Genomic DNA, 23,603 nt, shown 5'->3' with positions numbered 1-23,603 from the left:
TCAGTTTTCGTTTGCCTGAAAATGTATTTTGCCTTTATTTTTGAATGATATTTTTGATGATTATAAAATTCTAGGTCTACTGCTTATTTTTCTTGTAGCACTTTAAAAATCTCATTCCATTTGGTATGTTTTTATTAGTTTCATCTATATTATGATTTTCATGTTTTCTTTAAATCCTTGAACATATTTATAGTTTTATAAAAGTGTTTTGAGGTTTTTGTTTGCGAATTCTAATGTCTTGCACTTCTACATCTCTTCCTATGGACTGATCTTCTTCCTGATAATGGGTCACAGTTTTCTGCTTCTTTGCATCTCTAGTAATTTTTCACTGGATATCAGACATTATTAATATTGTTTAGTGTTCTATTGAAAGACTTGGGGCAGAACCCCCCACTCTGCCCGGAGCTCTGACAACCCCAATCAACCGCAAGAGACGGCACTTGATGCAAAACGCAAGAGGATTTTTATTCCTGCATGCCGGGGCTTGACCCACAACTCTTTTAGAAGCCGCGGAGTCAAGCCCCGCACAGCAGTTTTTACAAGCTTATAAAGGCAAAAACTACAAAGTAGGCGGGAATAGCAGACATAGCAGGGGCTCTAACCATAAAGTAAGAGGGAGTAGACATAGCAGGGGCTCTAACCATAAAGTAAGAGGGAGTAGACATAGCAGGGGCTCTCCAGATAAGAAGAACTCTGGTTCATTATTCAACTGTCTTAAGATAAGATCAACAGTCAAATATTTGTCTTTAACAATAAACATTCGCTTTAGCTTGGGGAGCTATCTTCTGGAACAGTTACAAAAGGTCACATTCTCATGGTAGGGGGTGAGAGGTGGTCACATTCCTATGGTAGGGGGTGAGAGGTGGTCACATTCTCATGGTAATACTTTCTTTCATTCCCCCATTTGTTTTTTGGGAAGTTCTAATCATGGAACTTCTGGCTCTATGTATTCATTCTCATGGCTATCGTCCCGGCGGAGAGACTGGTAATGCTGTCTGAGCATTAACACTTGTACAGCACTCACTCTCTCCCGGACGAAGGTGACTATACGGTTGAAAATGTAGGGCCCAAAGGTAAGAATTAGAAGCAGTATAATAAGAGGGCCTATTAAACTGGAAACGAGAGTGGTGAACCAAGGTGATCGGCTGTACCAACTTTCAAACCATCCTTGATGGGCCTCCCGATCTCGTTGTCTTTTTTCTAGTCTCTCCCTGAGTTTAGACATGGAGTCTTTTACCATACCAGAGTGATCTACATAGAAACAGCATTCTTCTCTTAGTGCAGCGCATAACCCTCCATCTTTTAGGAACAGGAGATCGAGTCCCCGTGTATTCTGCAATACTACTTCAGATAAGGATGTTAGTGACTCTTCTAATTTTGTGATTGATTGTTCTATGACTTTTAGGTCCTCATCTACAGCTGCTCTCAGTTCTTCGAGATACTGTGGGGTCTGGACAAGCGCAGCCGTTCCTGTTCCTACTCTGGCCGCCACCCCTATACCCATCAGGACAGCTAGGGTAATAGAGACTGGTTCCCTCTTCTGTCTACGGGGTCTGAGATCGAATTCTGCCTCGAAGGAACATGCCTCGTGGTAGATAATTCTAGGTATTAATTGTACGAGGATACAGTAGTCTGCAGTGGAGTTAAACACTGATGAGGAAATGCACGGGGTTAGCCCGGTGCTGCAAGCCCACCATGCTCCTTTTAGGGGGCACTAGATAATAATTGGTAGTGGTTGACGGGCTTTTAATGGCCTGATTACACAGATGCTGGCGATTTTAGGGGATCGTGCCTGGGCAAATGCCTCGCCCAGAGACTGCTGTAAGGGTGATCTTGGATCCCCAGTCACAGGAATTATGGGAGGTGGTATTTTGGAAGATACCTGAGAAGGCGATCCCTTCATAATAGGGTGGGCCTGAGGCTAGACACAACCAGCAAGATTCGGTAAGATTAGGGTTGGAAGTATTGAGGACATTGAAAGCCCCCTGTATTAAGTTAAGAAGTCTCTGCACGGTGCTTGGAGTCTCCGGGGATGTTACCTGGGGAGACAGTTTCGCAGGCGATGGGGCTGTGCTGGCCTCAGTAAATTGGGTGCTCCCCGGAGTCTGGGGCATACGGGGGGAAATAGGCGGCCTGGCTGGCGGCTGCTGTCCTGAGAGTACGATGTTGGGTCCTATCTGGACAGCGACGGGGGTCTCTATTTTTAATTTGATGAAGAAGGTAAATCCTTTATCCCACCCTGACATATAGAAACGGAATCCCCATGTTCTTCCTTTTAACCAATCTCGGGCTTGTTTCCCCCTCTCCGTGAAGGAAATATTTAGGGGATTTGACCCTGCTCCGGTACTGCTCCTCTTTACGGTTATTAAGTCCTAAGAGGAGAAGGGGTGCCAGAAGGCCTGCCCAGTCGTCTCACATCCCCATTGTTTACAATAGAAATTTTCTACCCCCCCACATCTGTTGGCTTGGCTTCTCGTTCTCCCGTCCCGGGGACAGATATAGAACTCTGTTTGTCGCATCTGGCGCTGGGCAGGCAAGTTGCCACAGCCAGGGGCGTCTGCAACGTACTGGCCTTGGGATGTGGAGCCTTGGGTAAGCGAGCGCTTTGTTAAATGGTGATCAAGGCTCGATGGAACCTCCTTAAAGGTCTCATTGGAGATATCCCAATTATCTAGCCCTGCTATTAAGGCACAAATGTCTGGGGTGAGGGACGGCCACCAGGTCCAAGGAGGGTCCTTTTTTGTAGTACTCCATGCTATATCACCAGTCTGAGAGAGAACCTGCCAGGTTAACCTCTGGGGGGCATGGGGGTTGGGACCGGAGCTACTTATCACCGGGAGTTGTATCAGCAGGAGCAGGGCTACTGCGGGGAATGCGGAGCTTGAGGGGGTTGTCCATCTTTTCCACTTTCCACGCGGAGTCTGGCAGCGGTGCTGGTTTGACATGAGACGCGTGGATCCAGGCTGCGATGCCATCAACTTTTACTGTGGTCGGGGTTGTGAGCAGTACTAGGTATGGTCCTTTCCACCGTGGTTCAAGGTTGGCTGTCTGGTGGCGCCGGATGTACACCGAATCTTCAACCTGGAACTGGTGAGGTATTTGCAGATCCCCGGGCTTGTAGGCCTCCATCAGCCGGCTCCACACCTCCTTTTGCACAGTTTCAAGGGCTTTTAATCTGGTGTATAGAGATTGAGAGGAGTAAGATTCCGGGGAAGGGAGGTGCTGCGTGGCAACGAGCGGGGGGCGAGCTCCATATAGAATTTCAAAGGGGGTCAGCTTGAGAGTGCTAGGGGTGTTGCGCACACGGAACAGGGCAAAGGGAAGGAGGACTGTCCAGTCAGTAATGCCAGTCTCTAAGGATAATTTAGTCATGGCCTCTTTTAGGGTTCTATTCATCCTCTCTACCTGCCCTGAGCTTTGGGGCCGATAAGCACAATGTAATTTCCATTCAAGCCCCAGGATTTTGGCTAAACCTTGATTAACCTGGGCAACAAAAGCGGGACTGTTGTCGGATCCGATTACCTTGGGTAGCCCAAATCTTGGAAAAATCTCTTCTAATATTATTTTGGCCACAACTTGAACAGTCTCCCTTTTTGTAGGAAAAGCCTCGACCCATCCTGAGAAAGTATCTATGAACATCAGCAAGTACTTGTATCCGTATTTGGCCGGCTTAATCTCAGTGAAATCTGTTTCCCAGTAGCTTCCAGGGCGATCTCCTCGGAGTCGTTTTCCCTGAGGTAACGTGCTAGGCTGGTGTTTACTAATTGGCAAGGTCTGCACTCTTTTGCAGCTGCGTCAACGAGTTTACTTAATTCCATAATATAGTATGGGGAGGACTGAACAATAGTTCTTAGATGCTTGGGGCCCAAATGAGTTAATTTATGAAGTTGTCTGAGAAAGGTGATCGCCTGCTCCTCAGGGAGGATGATTTTTCCTTCCGGGGTTTCTCGGATCCCCTCTGGGGATTCTAAGTGGAGGCCTAATCTGTCCATTCTCTGGAGATCCCGCTCCGAATATTTAAAGTGTTTGACAAGGGGGCGTGGTGCTATTTCTTTAAGGCTAGGCCTTAAAGTGTTTTCATATAGCGGCAGGATGTTGAGCCTTTGAGCTGCTAGCTTAGCTTCTCGGTCGGCTCTTTGGTTTCCCTCGGCAACTCTGGACCCCCCTTTCTGATGCCCAGGGCAGTGGATGATGGCCACTTTCTTAGGGAGGTGAACAGCCTCCAGTAGACTTAGGATTTCTTCCTTGTGTTTAATTTCTTTTCCTGCTGAAGTCAGCAGTCCTCGCTGCCTGTAAATGGCCCCATGAACATGGGCTGTAGCAAAAGCATACCTGCTATCGGTGTATATGTTAACTTTTTTTCCTTCTGCCAAACGTAAGGCCTGGGTCAAGGCGACCAGCTCGGCCTTCTGAGCCGACGTCCCTTCAGGCAGACTACTTGCCCAGATGGTCTGCTTATCGTCCACTACCACCGCCCCGGCCACCCATTTACCTTCTATTATGGAGCTGCTCCCATCAGTGAACCAGGTCAGCTGGGCATCCGGCAGGGGCTGGTCACAGAGGTCCTTCCGAGTTCCAGTTTCCTCAGCCAGTACTTCTTGGCATGTGTGTAATACATCCTCCTGGACAGAGGTATCAGGTAATAGGGTAGCTGGGTTGAGGATGACAGGCGGGCCAAACTGGACTCTGTCTCCGTTTAATAGGAGACTCTGGTAATGTGTCACGCGGGCATTAGACAGCCACCGGTCAGGGGGCTGTCTGATGATGCTTTCTAAAGCATGGGGGGCAATGACTGTCAACTTCTGCCCCATAGTCAATTTGTCTGCATCTTTTACCAGTACCGCCACTGCCGCCACAGACCTCAGACAGGCTGGCCAACCACCAGCGACGGGGTCCAATTTCTTGGAGAGGTATGCTACCGGTCTTTTCCATGGCCCTAAAGGCTGCGTCAGCACCCCTCGGGCCACTCCTCTCTTCTCATCTACGTATAGGACAAAGGGCTTTGTTACATCTGGTACAGCCAGGGCCGGGGCTGATAATAATGCCTTTTTAATGTTGTCAAAGGCCTGCTGTTGGCTGGCACCTCACTCGAAGGGAGTGCCTTCCTTGGTCAAAGGGTAGAGGGGAGCTGCCAGAGTAGCAAACCCCGGTATCCATAAGCGGCAGAACCCCGCAGTTCCTAAGAATTCTCGCACCTGGCGGGGCGAGCGGGGAACTGGAATCTGAGTCACAGTATGCTTCCTGGCTTCTGTTAACCATCTCTGCCCTCCTCTTAAGGTGTAACCCAGGTACGTTACCTCTTTCTGGCAGATCTGGGCTTTCCTGGCGGAGGCTCGATATCCTAAGCGGGCTAGTTCTTCTAGCAACAGTTCTGTGCCCCGATAGCACTCTTCTTTTGTTGTTCCAGCTAGTAGTAAGTCATCTACATATTGTAGGAGCGTTACCTGAGGGTGGCTGGCGCGAAAGTGAGCTAGGTCTTGGTGGAGGGCTTCATTAAAGATGGTTGGAGAGTTCTTAAACCCCTGTGGAAGTCGGGTCCATGTCAGTTGTCCCGTTGTTCCAGAGTCCGGGTCTCTCCATTCAAATGCGAAGATGTTCTGGCTAGAGGAGTGTAGTCGGAGGCAGAAGAAGGCATCCTTCAAATCCAGGACAGTGTACCAGATATGGTTCGGAGGGAGAGAGCTTAACAGATTATAAGGGTTAGGCACGGTGGGGTGGATGTCTTGCGCCTGCTTGTTTACTTCTCTCAAGTCCTGCACAGGGCGATAGTCTCCTGTGCCGGGTTTCTTGACGGGTAATAAGGGGGTGTTCTATGGTGACTGGCATTTTACTAGTATGCCCAGCTGTAGGAGACGCTGAATGTGAGGCCTAATCCCTTCCCGAGCTTCCTTAGTCATAGGATATTGGCACACTGCCACAGGAGTGGAAGTAGCTTTGAGTTCTATGATATAGGCGGTCTTTCTGCGGCCAGTCCCATTCCAGCAGTTTCAGCCCATGCCCCGGGATATTTTTCTAGCCAGTCATTTACGAGACTAGTCCCTTTCTCCCGCTGCTTTTCAAAGAGTCTATGTTCGTCCTCTAAACGCGTGGTCAGGGCTGTTACCCTCTTATTTTGGGTTACCTCTGGGCCATCAGGAGTGAAAGTGATTTGGGCTTCCATTTTGGTGAGTAAATCTCTCCTGAGGAGGGGCGCAGGGCACTCAGGGATAATTAAGAACGAGTGGGTTACCCGTCCCACTCCCAGATCTACTGATCTTCGGGTAGTCCATGAGTACTGCTGATGCTCTGTGGCCCCTACAACCCAGGATTTTTTCTTGGAGACGGGTCCTGATGGTTCGAGTAGGACTGAGTGTTGAGCTCCGGTGTCTACTAGGAACTCAACTGGCTTCCCCTCCACCTTAAGTATTACCCTAGGCTCGGGGAGGGGTTCCGAGCCCCGTCCCCGCTAATCTTCTTCTTTCTCTAAGGCCAGTACTTTCTTGGAGAGTTCTTTCTTCTTTTTTTTTAGGACATTCCCTGGCCCAGTGCCCCTTTTCCTTACAGTAGGCACATTGATTTTTATCTAACGGGACGCGGTTGCCCAGGCTACCTGACTTCTTAGTTCTACCTTGGGTCTGTTCCTGGCTCTTCTCCCCTACTACTGCGGCCAAAATCCGTGTTAAGTTTTTCTCCTGTCTTCGGTCTTTCTTATTTTCCCTTTCTTCTCTCTTTTTCTCTTTTCTCTGCTCTTTTTCTTCCTTAGTTTCTCTTTTATGGTATACTTTCTCAGCTTCCTTAACTAAATCCTGCAAGGTATAGTCCTGCAATCCTTCAATTCTCTGCAGCTTTCTTTTAATGTCTACAGCTGACTGCCCTATGAAAGTCATAGCCACGGAAGCCCTCTGTCCTTCAGAGGCAGGGTCAAATGGGGTGTAACGCCTAAAAGCTTCCATTAGACGCTCAAGAAACACGGAGGGGGGTTCCGTGGCCCCCTGTATTACTTCTCTTACCTTAGCCAAATTAGTGGGGCGTCTTGCCGCCCCACGGAGGCCAGGCACTAGAGCCTGGCGATAGACTGACAGTCGCTCCCTACCTTCTGCCGTGTTGAAATCCCAGTCAGGTCTGGAGAGGGGAAAGGCAGCCTCGATGATGTTGGGGAGGTGGGTAGGACTCCCGTCCGCCCCGAGTACATTCTTCCTAGCTTCTAATAAAATCCTCTCCCTCTCTTCAGTAGTGAAGAGAGTCTGTATGAGCTGCTGGCAGTCATCCCATGTGGGCTGATGAGAGAACATCAGGGACTCTACCAGCCCAGTCAGGCGTTGGGGGTCTTCTGAAAAAGGGGGGTGATTAATCTTCCAGTTATACAGGTCTGCAGAAGAAAATGGCCAGTACTGGAGGGGCTAGAGAGGAGGTGGTCCCTCATCTGTTGCCACCGGCGGGGGGCCGTATGCCCTCAGGGGTAGGGCAACAGTAGTATCGGGAGACATTCCTCCTTGGCGGTGACTCCTGGTACCTTGTGCGGGCCCCAGTGAAGGTTCCCCCGGGGGTGCAGAGGGGGCAATTGCCGGATCTGGCAATGCTGGTCCTCCCTGCCCCCCGACAGGAGCCAAGGCGGGAGGGTATGGGGGAGAAGGGGGCGGAGGGTCGAGGAGAAGATGATCAGTCTGGATTTCCGGGTAGATCTTCTTAGGGGGGTCTGGGCTGTCGCCCCCTTTTCTGGGACCAGAAGATTGGACAGCGAGCACCCGAGGATTAGACGGGGGCCTGGATGTGGCAGTCCACGGCTGAACCCAGGGGGGCGGATTCTGCACCAGGTCCTGCCAGACTATGATGTAAGGTTGTTGATCCAGATGGGCTCCCGGTCCTCTCTGAAAAACAATCTCTTTAATAGCAAAAATAAGAGATAAGTCAAAGGTTCCTCCTGAGGGCCAACTGACGTTAAAAGTAGGCCACTCCGAGGAGCAGAAAGTCTGCCATGGGCCTTTTTTAACCTCTACTGACAGATCACGACCTCTTCTCTTCACTTCAGTCCAATGATCTAGAGTTAAACTCAGAGGGGTCGTCACAGTCTGTCCCATTGTCAGTGGATATGTCAGAAACACAAATAACAGGAATAACAGAAATATTACAGGTACAAGGACCCACCTACCACACTTGGTCCTTCACAAGCCTATAACAGAATCAGACGGGCGCGTTTCCCGTAATTTTTGATCGAACAACCAGACTCGATCAGCGCCCTTACAGCAGGAGACAACCAGGCGTCCCTGGTTCTCCTCAATTCCTGGGGCGTCCCCCAGGGTTTCGGCCTGTGGTCCTCCGGGCACATCTACCGACCACTGTCCGGCCACTCTCACGAGGTGCCGAACGGCTGCGAAATCGAAAGCGCGCACACAAAGTCAAACAAAAGGACTGAAGACACAGACTAGACAGTTTTCGGGGTACCCCTTTCTTACCTCCAAGGTCGACTCTGCAGGTGAGGGGTGGTCGTTATATCCCGGACGAGCCCCCAAATGAAAGACTTGGGGCAGAACCCCCCACTCTGCCCGGAGCTCTGACAACCCCAATCAACTGCAAGAGACGGCACTTGATGCAAAACGCAAGAGGATTTTTATTCCTGCATGCCGGGGCTTGACCCACAACTCTTTTAGAAGCCGCGGAGTCAAGCCCCGCACAGCAGTTTTTACAAGCTTATAAAGGCAAAAACTACAAAGTAGGCGGGAATAGCAGACATAGCAGGGGCTCTAACCATAAAGTAAGAGGGAGTAGACATAGCAGGGGCTCTCCAGATAAGAAGAACTCTGGTTCATTATTCTACTGTCTTAAGATAAGATCAACAGTCAAATATTTGTCTTTAACAATAAACATTCGCTTTAGCTTGGGGAGCTATCTTCTGGAACAGTTACAAAAGGTCACATTCTCATGGTAGGGGGTGAGAGGTGGTCACATTCTTATGGTAATACTTTCTTTCACTATGTATTGTTTTCTCTAAAAAGTACTGATGTTTGTTTCAGCAGGCAATTTTTGTATTTTGACACATAAATATGCACTTTTTTACCATAATTTTTGAGGGAAAAATAAGGATGTACATTATACGTGGGTAGTACTAATTGTGTACCTATATACATATTTTAAATTATTTTATTTATGCTTATACGTTAAAAGTGCAACTCTAGAAATTAGTAAGTGTATCTTTGTGGAATACGGTAATCAGTTTGTTGAACTTAACAACGAACTTGCCCTTGGTGTGTGTCACACTTTACGGGGGCAAGACAGGATTGCAAGAGGGACTTTACCTAACAATTGCAATCAGTGTAACCTGGCTTATTGTACCCTCAATGAATCCCCAACAATAAAAAAAAAAAAAAAAACAACGAACTTGCACTGAAAGTGTTTTTGGCCATCGAAGAGCCATGTATTTCTCTTCATACACTTTACGTGGGAACTAGCACTCCAGCTGATATTTTTATAAAATCCCGGCGGCGGCGCCTGTGGCTCAGTGAGTAGGGCGCCCGCCCCATATGCCGTGGGTGGCGGGTTCAAACCCAGCCCCGGCCAAACTGCAACAACAACAAAAAAAAATAGCTGGGCGTTGTGGCGGGCGCCTGTAGTCCCAGCTGCTTGGGAGGCTGAGGCAAGAGAATTGCGTAAGCCCAAGAGTTAGAGGTTGCTCTGAGCTGTGTCACGCCCTGGCACTCTACCCGAGGGCGGTACAGTGAGACTCTGTCTCAAAAAAAAAAAAAAAAATCCCTTTATAGTACAAAAAACAAGTACCTAAATATAAACAAAAATTTGAATTAAAAAATGAAAGCAAAATTTTTTTTTCCTGAAAGCTTGGGCTAAAAATGTGGGTGCACATGATACACATGTCTCAATATACACAGCAAAATACAATACGTCATTTGCAGATAAGATTGATCCTTTCCAGGACTTTTTAAAAGTTGAGGCTCAGTGCTTGTGGCTCAAGCAGCTAAGGCGCCAGCCACATACACCTGAGTTGGAGGGTTCAAATCCAGCCCGGGCCCACCAAACAACAATGACGGCAGGCGCCTGTAGTCCCAGCTACTTAAGGAGGTGGAGGCAGGACAATTGCTTGAGCCTAGGAGTTGGAGGGTTCCATGAGCTGTGATGCCATGGCACTCTACCCAGGGCAACAGCTTGAGGCTCTGTCTCACAAAAAAAAAAAGTTGAGACTCGGGTACCCTTTTCTTTAAAGCTTTCTTTAGTCTTAAGACTTGCTTATCTAGATGTTTCTGGTGATTGCTTAACGTGTTTATTGAGGTCTTTCTACTCTGCGTGGATTTCACAGCTCCTGTCTCAGTATGCGCTCCTGAGCTTGTTCATCTTAAAACTACCTTATAGTTGGCCTTGTAGAGTTTTGTATCTTTTATGTGTAGATTAATTAATATCCAGAATAATATTTCAAAGACACTGCTTGTATTGATAACTAGAGTTCTTTCTGTACTTCACTGGCTCCTTTCTGGTATTCTGCCTTGCAAATTTAAATGCTGTGGCCTCCTTGAACACCAGTCTTTGATCTCTTCAACCCAGTGAGATAGCTATGTTTGGGTTTCGTCATTGTGTGCCAAGTTCCAAAAATCATCTTGGGCAGAAAGCCAGGCAGATAGTAGGGCTCACCTCATTTCTGTTCCATTTCTTAGGTCTCATGGTTCTGTACTGATTGTTGACCCAATGTCTGAAATCTCTTGTGGCATGTGTTGTTTACAGTTTTCTAGTTGCTTAAGGCAAAAGGTCAAATTACTTATCAGTATAACTTCCTCGAATGCCTGATGTGGAAGTTTTCCCTATTTTATTTACTTGGATCCTATTAATTTCACAATAGATTTAGGATGGCTTACTCTGGAATATGAACTACTATTTCAATAGTATTTTTAAGAAAACAAAACAACCTTTTGAGACGAGGAAGATATAAAAGTAATGTTGTGTTCCCTTTTAGGGGCAAGACACGATTGTAAGAGGGACTTTACCTAACAAATGCAATCAGTGTAACCTGGTTTCTTGTACCCTCAATGAATCCCCAACAATAAAAAAATAATAATAATAAAATAAATTAATGAAATAAACATCAAAAAAAAGTAATGTGTGTTCATTGTAAAGTACAAAAATATGTAAAAATGTATGTAGGGCTCATTTGCAAAAGCATACTCCATATCTTACCAATGTTGATGTTTTGTTATGTTCTAGTCATTCTTCTGTGTGTATGTAACTTCTTGTATACATAATTAACAATCCTAAACCTTCATTCTTCCAATTTGTAATTTTTTTTTTGCTTTTATCAAAATAGTCCAGCGCTGTAATAGTTTCCCATGTTATTATATTTTCCTTAAAAACATACATGTCTATTTCTGTGTGTTATAATGGCAATATACTATTTTTATCACAGGAATCATTCAGACAATATGGGATTGATTAAATGTTTATTATTATTTCCAAAAGGTCTTTAGTCAGTGAAGATTCTACTCTTCACTTCATCCTTTATCCTTTTGGGGGATATTTTGCTCTTGTTTTATTCATTCCCTCTTCTCTGAGAAAAGTATTTTGTGTTGAAATTTTGGACTGAATTAAGTTTGAGAATTGTGCTTTTCTTTTCTTAATTGAATCATCTGGGGCTGTGAACTGGTTCCTGTGTTGCTACCAGTTAGGGAGCTTGTTAAAAATCAAGATTGTTAGTCTTGAATTAGATTAAATACTTGGGAATTTTATTTAGATAGTTTGGGAACCACTGTTCAAACTCTGATCTCTGGTACTGTGAGTTGATGGTATGTAAAAGGAAATAAGATGGGACTCATTGGCTCTCAGCCAGAGCCTTTCTGCTTTCATTTATATTGTTTTTTTGTGACTTCTCCCTAATACATAGTTTCAAAGAAGTTTTATGCGAAAAGCAAAATGTGTTTAGCATGGGTATAGCTTATCAGAGTTCTGCTTCCAGTGTGTAATTGGTTTCTTTAATCTCCTTAAATATAAAGAGAACTCTGCAGAATGCATAAGACAGGAGTCATAGCTTCTTGAAGCTTTATAAAACTTAAAAAAAAATGGTCATGTAAATATGATGTTTCTCAAATAATGTACAATGAGGTAGAGTTTTCACTTCATGGTTTTGAATATACTGAGCAGATTTTTACTAAGTTATTTGAATGTGATTTTTTAAAAAACCCTTCCATTCAGTAGAAGAAGTTGAAAAATGATAGCTGCTACTTTTTACTTGATAGTTCTTCCAAACCATGAATATGTAATGTCCACTTAGTTAAATCTTCTTTAGTTTACATTAGTAATACTTTGTAATCTTCGGTATATGAGTATTTTACTTCTTTTGAATTTATTCCTAAATATTATGCTTTTTGATGTTATTATGAATGGAATTATTTTCTTAATTTTGTTTTCAGATTATTCATTGTATGTAATTGTAATTAATTTTGGATATTAATCCAAAATTAATTTTAATTAATTAATTAATTTTGGAACTGCTTTGTATCCTGCAGTTCTAAATTTTTTGTGGATTCCTTAGAATTTTCTACATATTGGATGATATCACCTGCAAATAAAGACAGTTTTACTTCTTCCTTTCCAATCTGTATGCCTTTTATTTTTCTTGGCTGATTACACGGCTTAGAATTCCCAGTAGAGTTTCAAGAATGGAAAATAAAAGTGTTTATCCTTTCCTTGTTTCTGATCTTAACAAGAAAGCATTTAGTCTTTCACCATTGAGAATACTGTGTTACATGTAAGGTTTTTTGTAGGTGCCTTTTAGAAGAATTTTATCTTCCTCATTTACTGAAAATTTTTGTTATTTATATAATTTTATTATGAATGGACATTGCATTTTGTCACATGATTTCCCTCTATTTATTGCAATACTTTGGTAATTCTCAAACTGACATTTCATTGGCACAAAGAAGGTTTTCATGTTTATTTTCCTATATAGGTGATGGAATCCACTGTGCATTGAATGTCATATAGCCTTAAATGAGAACCATGGAAGATAATTTGATATTATTTGTTGAACAAATATTCACAAAGTGCTAACAATGTGCATTTTTAATAAATTCATTTGATTCTGAAAACTAAAGATTTAGATCCTTGTAGATTAGAGGTTAGAATTTCACACTCATAAAAACTAGTATTATGCCTTCTGTGAATTTAATTTTTAAAAAAATGGTCTCAGATATTTAAGTATATAGTTATAAAACTCAGTAATACTGAGCCCTGTCCTCCTTCTCATAAAATAATAGCTTTTCATTTTGTTGCCATGAACAGCATACCTAAAAAAAATGGCTAAAATGTTAAATTTTGTTATGTGTATTTTGCCACAATAAGAAAGATGCTTGAAGCAAAAAATAAATTGTACAAAGTGAAAAACAGTGAATATAGAACTTGATTTGACATTAGTTTTCATTTTGTTACTCAGCATTTTATTTGACAGAGCAGTATTTTAAGTATTTTAGTGTTCTTAATCCTAGCACAATGTATTTAATCTGTTTCATGCTAGCTTTGCTAGATCAACATTTTAAGCCTACTTGTAACAGAAGTATCCACATTAGCTTGGGCTACTCTTTGCCAGAAAAATTGATGGCAAATTCATAGTTTGTAGTTTTATTGGTGTATTTCTGCTATTTAACAAAAGAAAACAAATTAGCAAAACCACAGCATTAATTCCTCGTGTGATATAAGAAAATAGTGTCTCTCTGTTAACCATTTGGTTCTCTTGCAGCATTGTAATCTAACTGCATTTTATTCAGTGTAAGAATTATTGGGGGGCAGGGTGTATGTGGAGTAAGATGGCAGACCAGAAGAATAGTTCAGCTGAGATCTCCTAGTAGACTGGGGAAAGAAAGAGAACCAACCCATACCTGGTGTGGGGACCTTACCTGGAGTTGTAGCTCGGGATGTGCAGTGAGGTGGTGATATACTGGAGACAGTATGTGATTTGGAGCAGTAGAGATCTGACACACTACGCAAATGTTTGGGAGCTGGTGGAAATGGCTGCCCCCCACCCCAGTCCAGATGGGAGAAAGCATTTCCGCAGCTTTTTGTTTTTGAGGGAAGCTGCTTATTGAGTGGAAAGCTTGGAAGAGTGGGCGAACTTAAACAGATTTGAGTGCCGGAGGGTGTTGATTTTTCATCACTTTGGTGGTAGGCAGGGCAGCCATACTGGGAAGGTTCTGGATTTGGGCAGGGGTGGGGGGGAGGGGGTGCACCATTGTGGGATGGTCGTGAGAAAGTCATGAAGGTGGGCCTCTTACGGGGACTTAAGGCACGGCTGTTTTTGTTCTGCCTGCTGCTATCAGAACTCCGCTCTTGGGACAGGTTTAAGGACTCCCGTACCCCTTGGGAACTCTTGTCACCAGGCACTGTGAGACCTGCCTCTGAAGGATTCTGGAGAGCATTATGATCCCAACCCACCAGGGTCTGAATGCTGAGAAAACAATCAGGTGATCATTGAGGACAACTTGTTGGGAAGCAGGACCATGTCTGGGATGTAGAGAAAGGTTCCCAGCTGTGTTCTTTGTCCCCTAAAAAAACTACAGTGCTGCCTAGTGTACTGGCAATATATTGCAGCACATATATTCCTATTAAAGTTAGTCCCTTCCGCTATATTATATATATATTTAATATATTTTTTAATAATATGTATTTCATAATATATAATTATATTTAAAATATATATTATATATTGAATTTTTTTGTATTTTTTTTTTTCATTTTTTGTTGCTGAGATTACTGGTATTTTTGGCTGTTAGAATTTGTGTGTATGTGGTTTTTTTTTTTTTGTTTGTTTTTTTGATGTGTTTTGTTTTTTGCTAATTTGGTTGGTTCTATTCTTAACTTCCTTATAAAGATCTTTCAGTTCTTTGGTTAAATGATTCCTAGGTATTTTATATTTTTTTATAGCTATCATAAATGAGCTTGGGTTCTTGATTTGATTTGTCACTATTGGCTATAGAAATGCTACTGGTTTTTGGGCGGCGCCTGTGGCTCAGTCGGTAAGGCACCGGCCCCATATACCGAGGGTGACGGGTTCAAACCTGGCCCCGGCCAAACTGCAACCGAAAAATAGCCGGGCGTTGTGGCGGGTGCCTGTAGTCCCAGCTACTGGGGAGGCTGAGGCAAGAGAATCGCTTAAGCCCAGGAGTTGGAGGTTGCTGTGAGCTGTGTGAGGCCATGGCACTCTACCAAGGGCCATAAAGTGAGACTCTGTCTCTACAAAAAAAAAAATGAAATGCTACTGGTTTTTGCATATTGATTTTGTATCCTGAAACCATAAATTCATTTATCAAATCTTGAAGTCTTTTGAAGGAGTCTTAAGGGTTTTCGTGGTATAAGATCATATCAACAGAGATAATTTGATTGACTTTGACTGTTCTCTAATTTGTATGCCCTTTATTTTTTTCTCCTGCGTGATCGCTTTGTTTAGGACTTCTAGTACTGTGTTGAATAGGGGTCATGAAAGAGGGATCCTTGATTTCCAGTTTTTAGGTGGGATGCTTTTAACTTTTCCCTGTTTGGTATGAGGCTTTAGGTTTATTGTATATGGTTTTTATTATTTTGAGATCTGTTCCTTATGTGACTAGTTTGGAAATTAGATAGCCATATGCAGAAGAATGAAGTGGACCCTACCTTTCACCATATCCAAAAGTTAACTTAAGGCACATTAAGAACTTGAATATAAGGGTGGCGCCTGTGGCTCATTCGTTAGGGTGCCGGCCCCATATACGGAGGGTGGCGGGTTCAAACCCGGCCCCGGCCAAACTGCAACCAAAAAATAGCCAGGTGTTGTGGCGGGCACCTGTAGTCCCAGCTACTCGGGAGGCTGAGGCAAGAGAATCGCTTAAAGCCCAGGAGTTGGAGGTTGCTGTGAGCTGTGTGAGGCCACAGCACTCTACAGAGGGCCATAAAGTGAGACTCCGTCTCTACAAAAAAAAAAAAAGAACTTGAATATGAGATCTGAAACTATAAAAGTTCTAAAACAAAAAAAAAAAAACAAAAAAACAAACAAACCTAGGAAAACCTTCTTGAGCATTGACCTCAGGAAAGAGTTTATGACTAAGACCTTAGAAGCAAATGTTATAGAAACAAAAATAGAAAAATGGGACTTAAACTAAAAAGCTTCTGTACAGCAAAGGAAATAACAGAGTGAATAGATAACCTACAGAGTAGAAGAAAATATTTGCAAACTATGAATCTCACATAGGGCTCATAATCACAATCTACAAGGAACTCAAAGTACTCAACAAGAAAAAAAAATCATTTAAAAATGGGCAAAGAAAATGAAGAGACATTTTTGAAAAGATATATGAGGTCTGGCAACTTTGCGAACTTGCCCCTGCACACTGACATTGATAGCACTGTATAAACAACTTGGTAAGGTTTTAAAACCTTGGTGTAACAGTATCTCATAGTTGTGATCATGTTGGCATATTGCGGTATCTTGCTGAGTGGCTTTCATTATTGTTGTGTGTTTCTGTGTGTTATCATGAGAATGTGGAGCTTGAGTTAGAGCAATGAACAAACATTCATAAATTTCTTGTTAAACTTGGCAAGAGTGGAAGTGAAATCAGAGACATGTTAGTCTAAGTTTATGGAGATAATGCCATGGAGAAAATTTCAGTGTACAAATGAATTAAGCCTTTTCCAATCCCATTTTTCTGCCACCACATACTTCCTGGCTCTTGCTTATTTTAGGTGGGCCATTGTCCTACAAGCACAACCATGTAAATACAACACACAATCACCTGTTTGCCTCAAAACAAAAAACAGAAAGGGTGGATTAGGAACATGCTCTGTTGGCTAGAGTCCATACGACATGATAAAATGCATCAGACAGGCTCCCACTGCAGAACAGGCAAATAAACACAACCAAAAGAACATGCTGAATGTCTTCTGACATCAGAGCAGAATGGGAAAATCATTACATTGGACAAGGTCCAACATTGGGATCGGAAAGGGTTAAACATTTTTCTGAGGGGAGAGAAAGCATCACTGATGAAGAGAGGTCAGGATGGCCAGTAATGCAGAACTGACAAAATCATTGCAAAAATTCATCGAATTGTGTGTCACAGTCGTTGACTCACCATGAGAAGCATAGCAGATCAAGTAAACTTCGATAGATAAACAGGACAATTTTAACTTAAAATTTTGGCCAACAATTCATGGCTCTTTCATCACAACACTGCACCAGCTTTCATGGTACAGTCTGTGAGGGAGGTTTTAGCCAGTAAATAACTGTATTGAAGCATACCTACTCATCTGATCTGGTCCCCAATGACTTCTTATTACCCCCAAATAAAGGACGTATTGAAAGGAAGACATTTTGATGACATCAAGCATAATATGATGACAGCTCTGATAGCCATTCCAGAAAAAAGAGCTCCAAAATTGTATTGAAGAGAGGACTAGGTGCTGGTGTCATTGCATATCTTCGCAAAGGGGGGTACTTTGACTATTCTAGTATTCAGCAATGAGGTATGTAGCACTTTTTCTAGGATGAATTTGTGAACTTAATTAGAAGACCTTGTGCAAATGGCCAACAGTTGAAAAAGTGCTCAACTTCACTAATTATCAGAGAAATGCAAATTAAAACCACAATGGGATACCATCTTACACCAATGAAAATGGCTAGTGTTAAAAACTAAAAGAAGTAGATTTGATGAGGATATGGAGAAATAGTGCTTATCACTATTTTTCAGAATATAAATTAGTACAACCACTATGGAAAATAGTTTGGAGATTTCTCAGAGTACCAAAAAATAGAACTACCATTCGATCTAGCAGTGCCACTACTGAGTACCCAAAGCAAGGGTAAGGAACTTTCATCCTTAAGCCACATGTGGCTTTCTAGATCCTTAAGTATGGCTTTTGACTGAATCCAAATTTTATGGAACAAATCCTTTTAATTCTGTAAATCCCAAGTTCTTTTGGGACCCAAAGGAAATCATTATATCCAGAACTAATTGTCCTCATATTTTTTCATTGTGCTATTCATAATAGCAAAAATATGAAATCAACCTAAGTACCCGTCAATGGATAATTGGATAAAGAAAGTATAGAACCTTCATCGTTGATCACCTCCCTCCATTGACCACTTCCTTAAGTTGACTCTAATTTTTATAGACTAGACATGTACCACATATATGTATCAGTGTACAGCCTGGTTCCTTATGTTGACTACCTCCATGTGTTGTTTTCATTTATACTTCCATGTGTGGAAGTGAACTCTTTTATACTTCCATGTGTTGACCAGTTTGCAGTCCCTTGGGTGGTCACCTTATGTAGGTTCTATTATGTATACCATGGAATACTACTCAGTCAGTAAAAGAAAATATAAAATCATACTTAGCAACATCATGAATGGAACTGGGGGCCATTATTTTATTTTATTTTTATATTTTTTCATTGTTAAATCATAGCTGTGTACATTAGTGCAGTCAAGGGGTACAGTGTGCTGGTTTCATATACAATCTGAAATATTCTCATCAAACTGTTCAACATAGCCTTCATGGCATTTTCTTAGTTATTGTATGTAGACATTTGCATTCTGCCTTTAGTAAGTTTCGCCTGTACCCATTGGGGGCCATTATTTTAAATAACTCAGAAACACAAACTCAAATACCTTGTTCTCACTTTTTAAGTATGAACTAAATAAACTGTGTGACCATAGAGAGTAATAGACAGTTGAGAAACCAAAATGCAGGAACAAGATGAGGATGAGGAATTACCTGGTGAGTACAATGTACACTATCCGGGTATTGGTTATGCAAAAGGCAAACTTCACCACTATGCAACATATCCGTGTGACAAAACTGTACTGTATCTGCCAAATCTGTTTTTCCAATAAAATATAGTATACCTTTCCATAAAATGTTTTACTTGTTAAGTTGATAGAGAAATAAGGTATTTGAGTATATGATTTTAGTTTTGTGAAATTTAACACTCTTCATTGGCAATTACACTATGAAGTTGCCACATAAGATATAATATTTGTGTGCAAGCTTTTAAATATCAAATATTCTAAAAATGACTTTTCTGTAGTCTTTTATTTGTTGCTTTAGATATACTTAGGTAATGATAACTTTTCTGCTAATGGCTTGATTAAAAAGCCAAAGCACAGAAAATAATCTTTGGAATAGTGGGTAAATTAGTGATGTGTCCATGAATTAAATTGTTTAACTTTTTGCTTTTAAACTTTCCACATGGTATAGATAAACATAAAAATCAGTTAAGTAACTTTCTTCAGATTTTAAGTAATTCTGATGTATTAGAAAATATTTTTTCGTCATTGAATGTTTTCATTGTCCAAGTTTAGTTTTGTTATTATTCTGCTTAATTTTCCGAGGTAAGTGATTTTTTATTGTTGTTTAGACAGAAAGCAATCAAACTACAAAATATAAGGGATTGTGATACTCTTTTTATCATTAAAACTATATTATAAATCGGAATAGAATGTTTAGTGGTGTAGTAAGAAAACATCTTGTACAGCAAACTCTGGGCTTGTCTCTTGTTGATGGTGCTGAATGAGTACTTTCATTTTGGGGAATTGGATTATAATTGTATTGAAGCAGTTTTATATAGGAAAGAGAAACAGCATCTTAATTCCAATCATAGTGTGATGACCCAATATGTGCTGTGGTGGTGGAAACAGCCGAAGAATGCAACATTTTAATATTAATCTTTTTTTAAAAAGTGCTTTGTATCTAGATTAAATGTTCAAGACAGTCAGCAAGCAACATTTACCAAGGCATTTTTCTGGAATTTCAGTCTTGGATCAGTTGAAGTGCTCAGGGTCTGAAAAAAATGTTTCCCAGCATCAGAAACTTGGATTGCTTTTCTCTGATGTTAGGCCACTGTAAAGTAGCATGCGCCAACAGCACAATATCCTTAATGTTCGGATGTGAAGTGGGTTTCAATAATACTTCCTTAAAAAGCTTGGTTTTAAAATCCACAGTATTTCAGCAAGGAAATGATTGTGATTCAGATTAGATGATTTGATTGACTTTAATTCATGTAATAAAATTCCCTGTCCTTTGTGTGTCTGACATAGGTAAACAGTGGGTCTATGGACAGGAAAAGGATCTGATTTTTATGAAAGCTGCATGTAAAATGTCATCATTCTTCATTAATGGAGATTAATTATTGACTTGGTTTTTATGTTTTGTTTCTGTGGAAAATTAAATATATAAGAAACACTATTGATATGCGGGACTGGAAATCCTGTCTAACATCATTTAGTTTGGAGAAATTGTTGGTGGCAGATTTAATATTCAAGCTAATGCCGTAGGCTTTGTGATTTTGTTACTGAATTGAGTCAATATTTAGATTGTGTAGAGGAATAAAAGCTTTGAAACAAACAGTAAAAGAAGATGATACTATTATCCCCTGTAAGTGAAAGAATATATCACTTTTAAGAAGTGATGTATTTTAACCTGATTTCTATGATCAGAAAATAATATATGATTTAAAACCAGGAGGAGGAGAGCTCCCTAATAAATACAGAATTGGGAAAATGCTTATTCCAAATTATTATTTTGAATGAAACCTTTTCTTATACTTTTTGTGGGATTGAAATTTCTGATCACCCCCCAATTTTTTTCCTTCACTTAGCAGAGAATTCTTATTTTCTTTGTGATATTTCAGAAATTTTCTGAAATATAAAATGGAAACATTTGTGCAAGAAAATATATGTTGCTTATCAAAACAGATTTTTTTTTTTTTTTTTTTGTAGAGACAGAGTCTCACTTTATGGCCCTCGGTAGAGGGCCGTGGCCTCACACAGCTCACAGCAACCTCCAGCTCCTGGGCTTAAGCAATTCTCTTGCCTCAGCCTCCCGAGTAGCTGGGACTACAGGCGCCCGCCACAATGCCCAGCTATTTTTTGGTTGCAGTTCAGCCGGGGCTGGGTTTGAACCCGCCACCCTCGGTATATGGGGCCGGCGCCTTACCAACTGAACCACAGGCGCCTCCCCATCAAAACAGATTTTTAACAAATTTGTTTTAACATTCATATTGGTCATTAAACTATGAGCCTGTAATAAAATTTGTATGTGTTGTTTAAATAGCTCAAGCTACTTTTTTGTTTTCCCGAATGTTAAGCTTGTTTTTTCATGAAGTGTGTCTCACAGGATGTTTTAGAAAAAGGGTTTTAAATTTTTGAAACAATATTTTTGTAACATTAATCACTGCAAATTTTTTCCTCCTTATATTTAAGCAAATTAAACATCTTAGGAGGTGTGTAAGAGGGTTTAAAAATACCATCTTATTATAGAATCAGTTTTAAGAAGTAGCATACCATTCTTCATAATTAGTTGAATAGTCTTTGTGAACTTTGAATTCCTCTCCTAGCCTCCATTTCCTCAAACTACTTTAGGATGGTGTGACAGTTGGTTACAATATGCCACTTAAGGTTCTTGGTGGCCCCCTGGTGGAAAAACGAAGAAAGTATTTTATTGAAAATGTCTTCTGTGTGTGTTCACACTTGGTAATGAAAAATAGTTAAAAGAGCATCTAAGTTACACTTTGGCAATTTAGGAAATCATTGAAAATTTAATTAGGAAAATAAGAATATGGGTCATTTTGGGGCGGTTTTGTGGGTAGGATTTTTAAAGATTGTTTTCCAAAAGGTTTGAATTTCATGGCAGATAGTATTGATGAAAGACTATAGTTTCTAAGACTATAGTATTCTAGTTACATTTTTCATTAATGTATTTGGTTATGTGCAGAATTCATTATGCAAACCTTTGTGGTAAAATTGACAAGTAAATTAAAGTTTTTAAAGATGTGATCAAAGTTTGGTTGGGGGAGGGAGGATTATTCCAGAATTATCCCACAACTTCTGCTTAAAACAGAAATAGCTTGAAACAATAAGGATAAATAAATCTTTCTGTATAAGTGTATAAGCTAATATCAGTGTCATACATGTTCAGAGGATTTATTTTCTAATATCACTAGTGCTTTTAAAATCAGGTATTAGCTATTTGCTTCTTTAATTTATAGATAAATAGCAAGTAATCTTCCTACATAAATTGTAATTCATATTTATAAACGTATTTTCATTTAGGGCTGTGAACTTTTACCTTGTAAATATGGTGTGTTGGTGGGTTCTATCTAATAACCTTGTTTGTTGGAAATGAAATCTTTTTTTAGAAAGTCAGATTTCTGTAGAGCTTACCTCTGTTCCTTATGAGATACATAGTATTTATCCAAAAGAGTTATATTAATAGTTTGTCATGAGGAAATAGTCTATTTAAGTTTCCATGTGGAGGAGTTTGTGGATACACACCTGTGTATAGATGAAGCAGTGTTGGCCAAAAGATCTGTTAATTTCAGGTGTCAGTCCCTTTGGAAAAAGGGCTGTTTATCTGTCTAGTATTGTAATTCAGAGAAAGGATCTTGAGGAATGAAAGGAGAATGCAGACGGGTATTCAGATTCTTAATCTAGAGACTACAGAACGGTCTAGGTAGCACTTCTTTGAGAATGGATGTTAACAGAAATTAGCTAACTCATAGTGCCCCTGAGGATTGCCAACTGTTTAGTATAGAAATAGCTATTTCAAAATGGTAGGGTACAGTAAAACCAGAGCCTAAGATCCCTAGGAGGAAATTAGCTGTGTTAAGATTAGAAACTTGTTTTTGTAAAGTCAGTTGATTTTTTTATTGTTGTTTTTCCATATATGCATAAGAACTTCTTGAAACTTTCTTCCTTTACTAACTGTCCTAAGAGAAGTTACTAAAATGCTTTTTGTAATAGAGCATAAAAGTGTGTTTGGTGGCGACAGTAATTGAATTGGTAGAATCTGAGAGGTGAAGGCAACACACCCAGAAAAAAAGTCAGGACTGTTTTTGTGAGTGTCTTCTGTCCACAGGAATAGAGTTTAAGGTGTTAAACTTTGGGGATTCTATGTTATTAGAAAGGGTACTGTCGTCTCTCAGTTGTGATTCTTGGCCTGGGATACAAGTAGCTTCAGGGATAAATATGGCCTGTCAGCGGGGTACTCTCTAGTCATCATATTTTTAATTTTCTTGGACATATTTTTAAATAAGGAAAAGACTTTACAATTTTATTTTCATATTGAAATTCGAAGTATAGCATTTAAGTATAAGTTGTGGAGAATTTGTATAATTGTATATGTGGAATTTGTATAAGATAAAAGATGAGACTTTCAAGAAATATTGTTCATATATCATGACTCCTTGCTATGTCTTTTCATATTTTTGAAGTAATGATTTTTGTTTTGCTGTTGAAATAGATCAAGTGAAAAAGTTTGTGAAGTACTGTCTTATATTGCCCCAGCTATCCACCACCCCTTCCCTGGGTAAGAAAGTGTTACAGCATAGGTTTGAACAACATGACCCATTTACTTCACTTAGTACACTCATGCTTATGATTGTATTTGTAAATAATAAATATTAAACTATAACAGTAGCTTTAAATCTTTTTCCTCATTATAATCAGGTTGGAAGTATATAGCTGTTACAGCTGCTGACATCTCTGCTTTTCTCTTGACCTTTGCTTCAGTGAAAGATGTCTGTTGCAACTCTACTCATAAAGATAGGAAGAAGAGGTGGGAAGGGGAAAGAGGTATTGTTTATTAAGCTAGTAGGAGTCTGTTTATATT

General features: G+C 40.9%; 2 protein-coding genes across 19 annotated transcripts in view; one reads left to right on the top strand and one right to left on the bottom strand.

The window, feature by feature from the left end:
* DLG1 (discs large MAGUK scaffold protein 1) overlaps positions 1–23,603 on the top strand; it is a 354,406-nt gene that overhangs the window by 66,550 nt on the left and 264,253 nt on the right. The gene's annotated exons all lie outside the window — the stretch shown is intronic.
* LOC128567648 (uncharacterized) lies at positions 3,136–8,879 on the bottom strand. The gene is given in 4 exon segments (XM_053565022.1): positions 3,136–3,175; positions 4,493–5,950; positions 5,953–6,490; positions 6,492–8,879. Coding segments are annotated over 4 exon segments (3,567 nt in total). The 5' UTR covers positions 8,058–8,879; the 3' UTR covers positions 3,136–3,170.

Source organism: Nycticebus coucang, chromosome 16, assembly GCF_027406575.1.
Source record: "Nycticebus coucang isolate mNycCou1 chromosome 16, mNycCou1.pri, whole genome shotgun sequence".
Lineage (NCBI taxonomy): Eukaryota > Metazoa > Chordata > Mammalia > Primates > Lorisidae > Nycticebus > Nycticebus coucang.
This window is presented reverse-complemented; position numbering and strand designations above follow the sequence as displayed.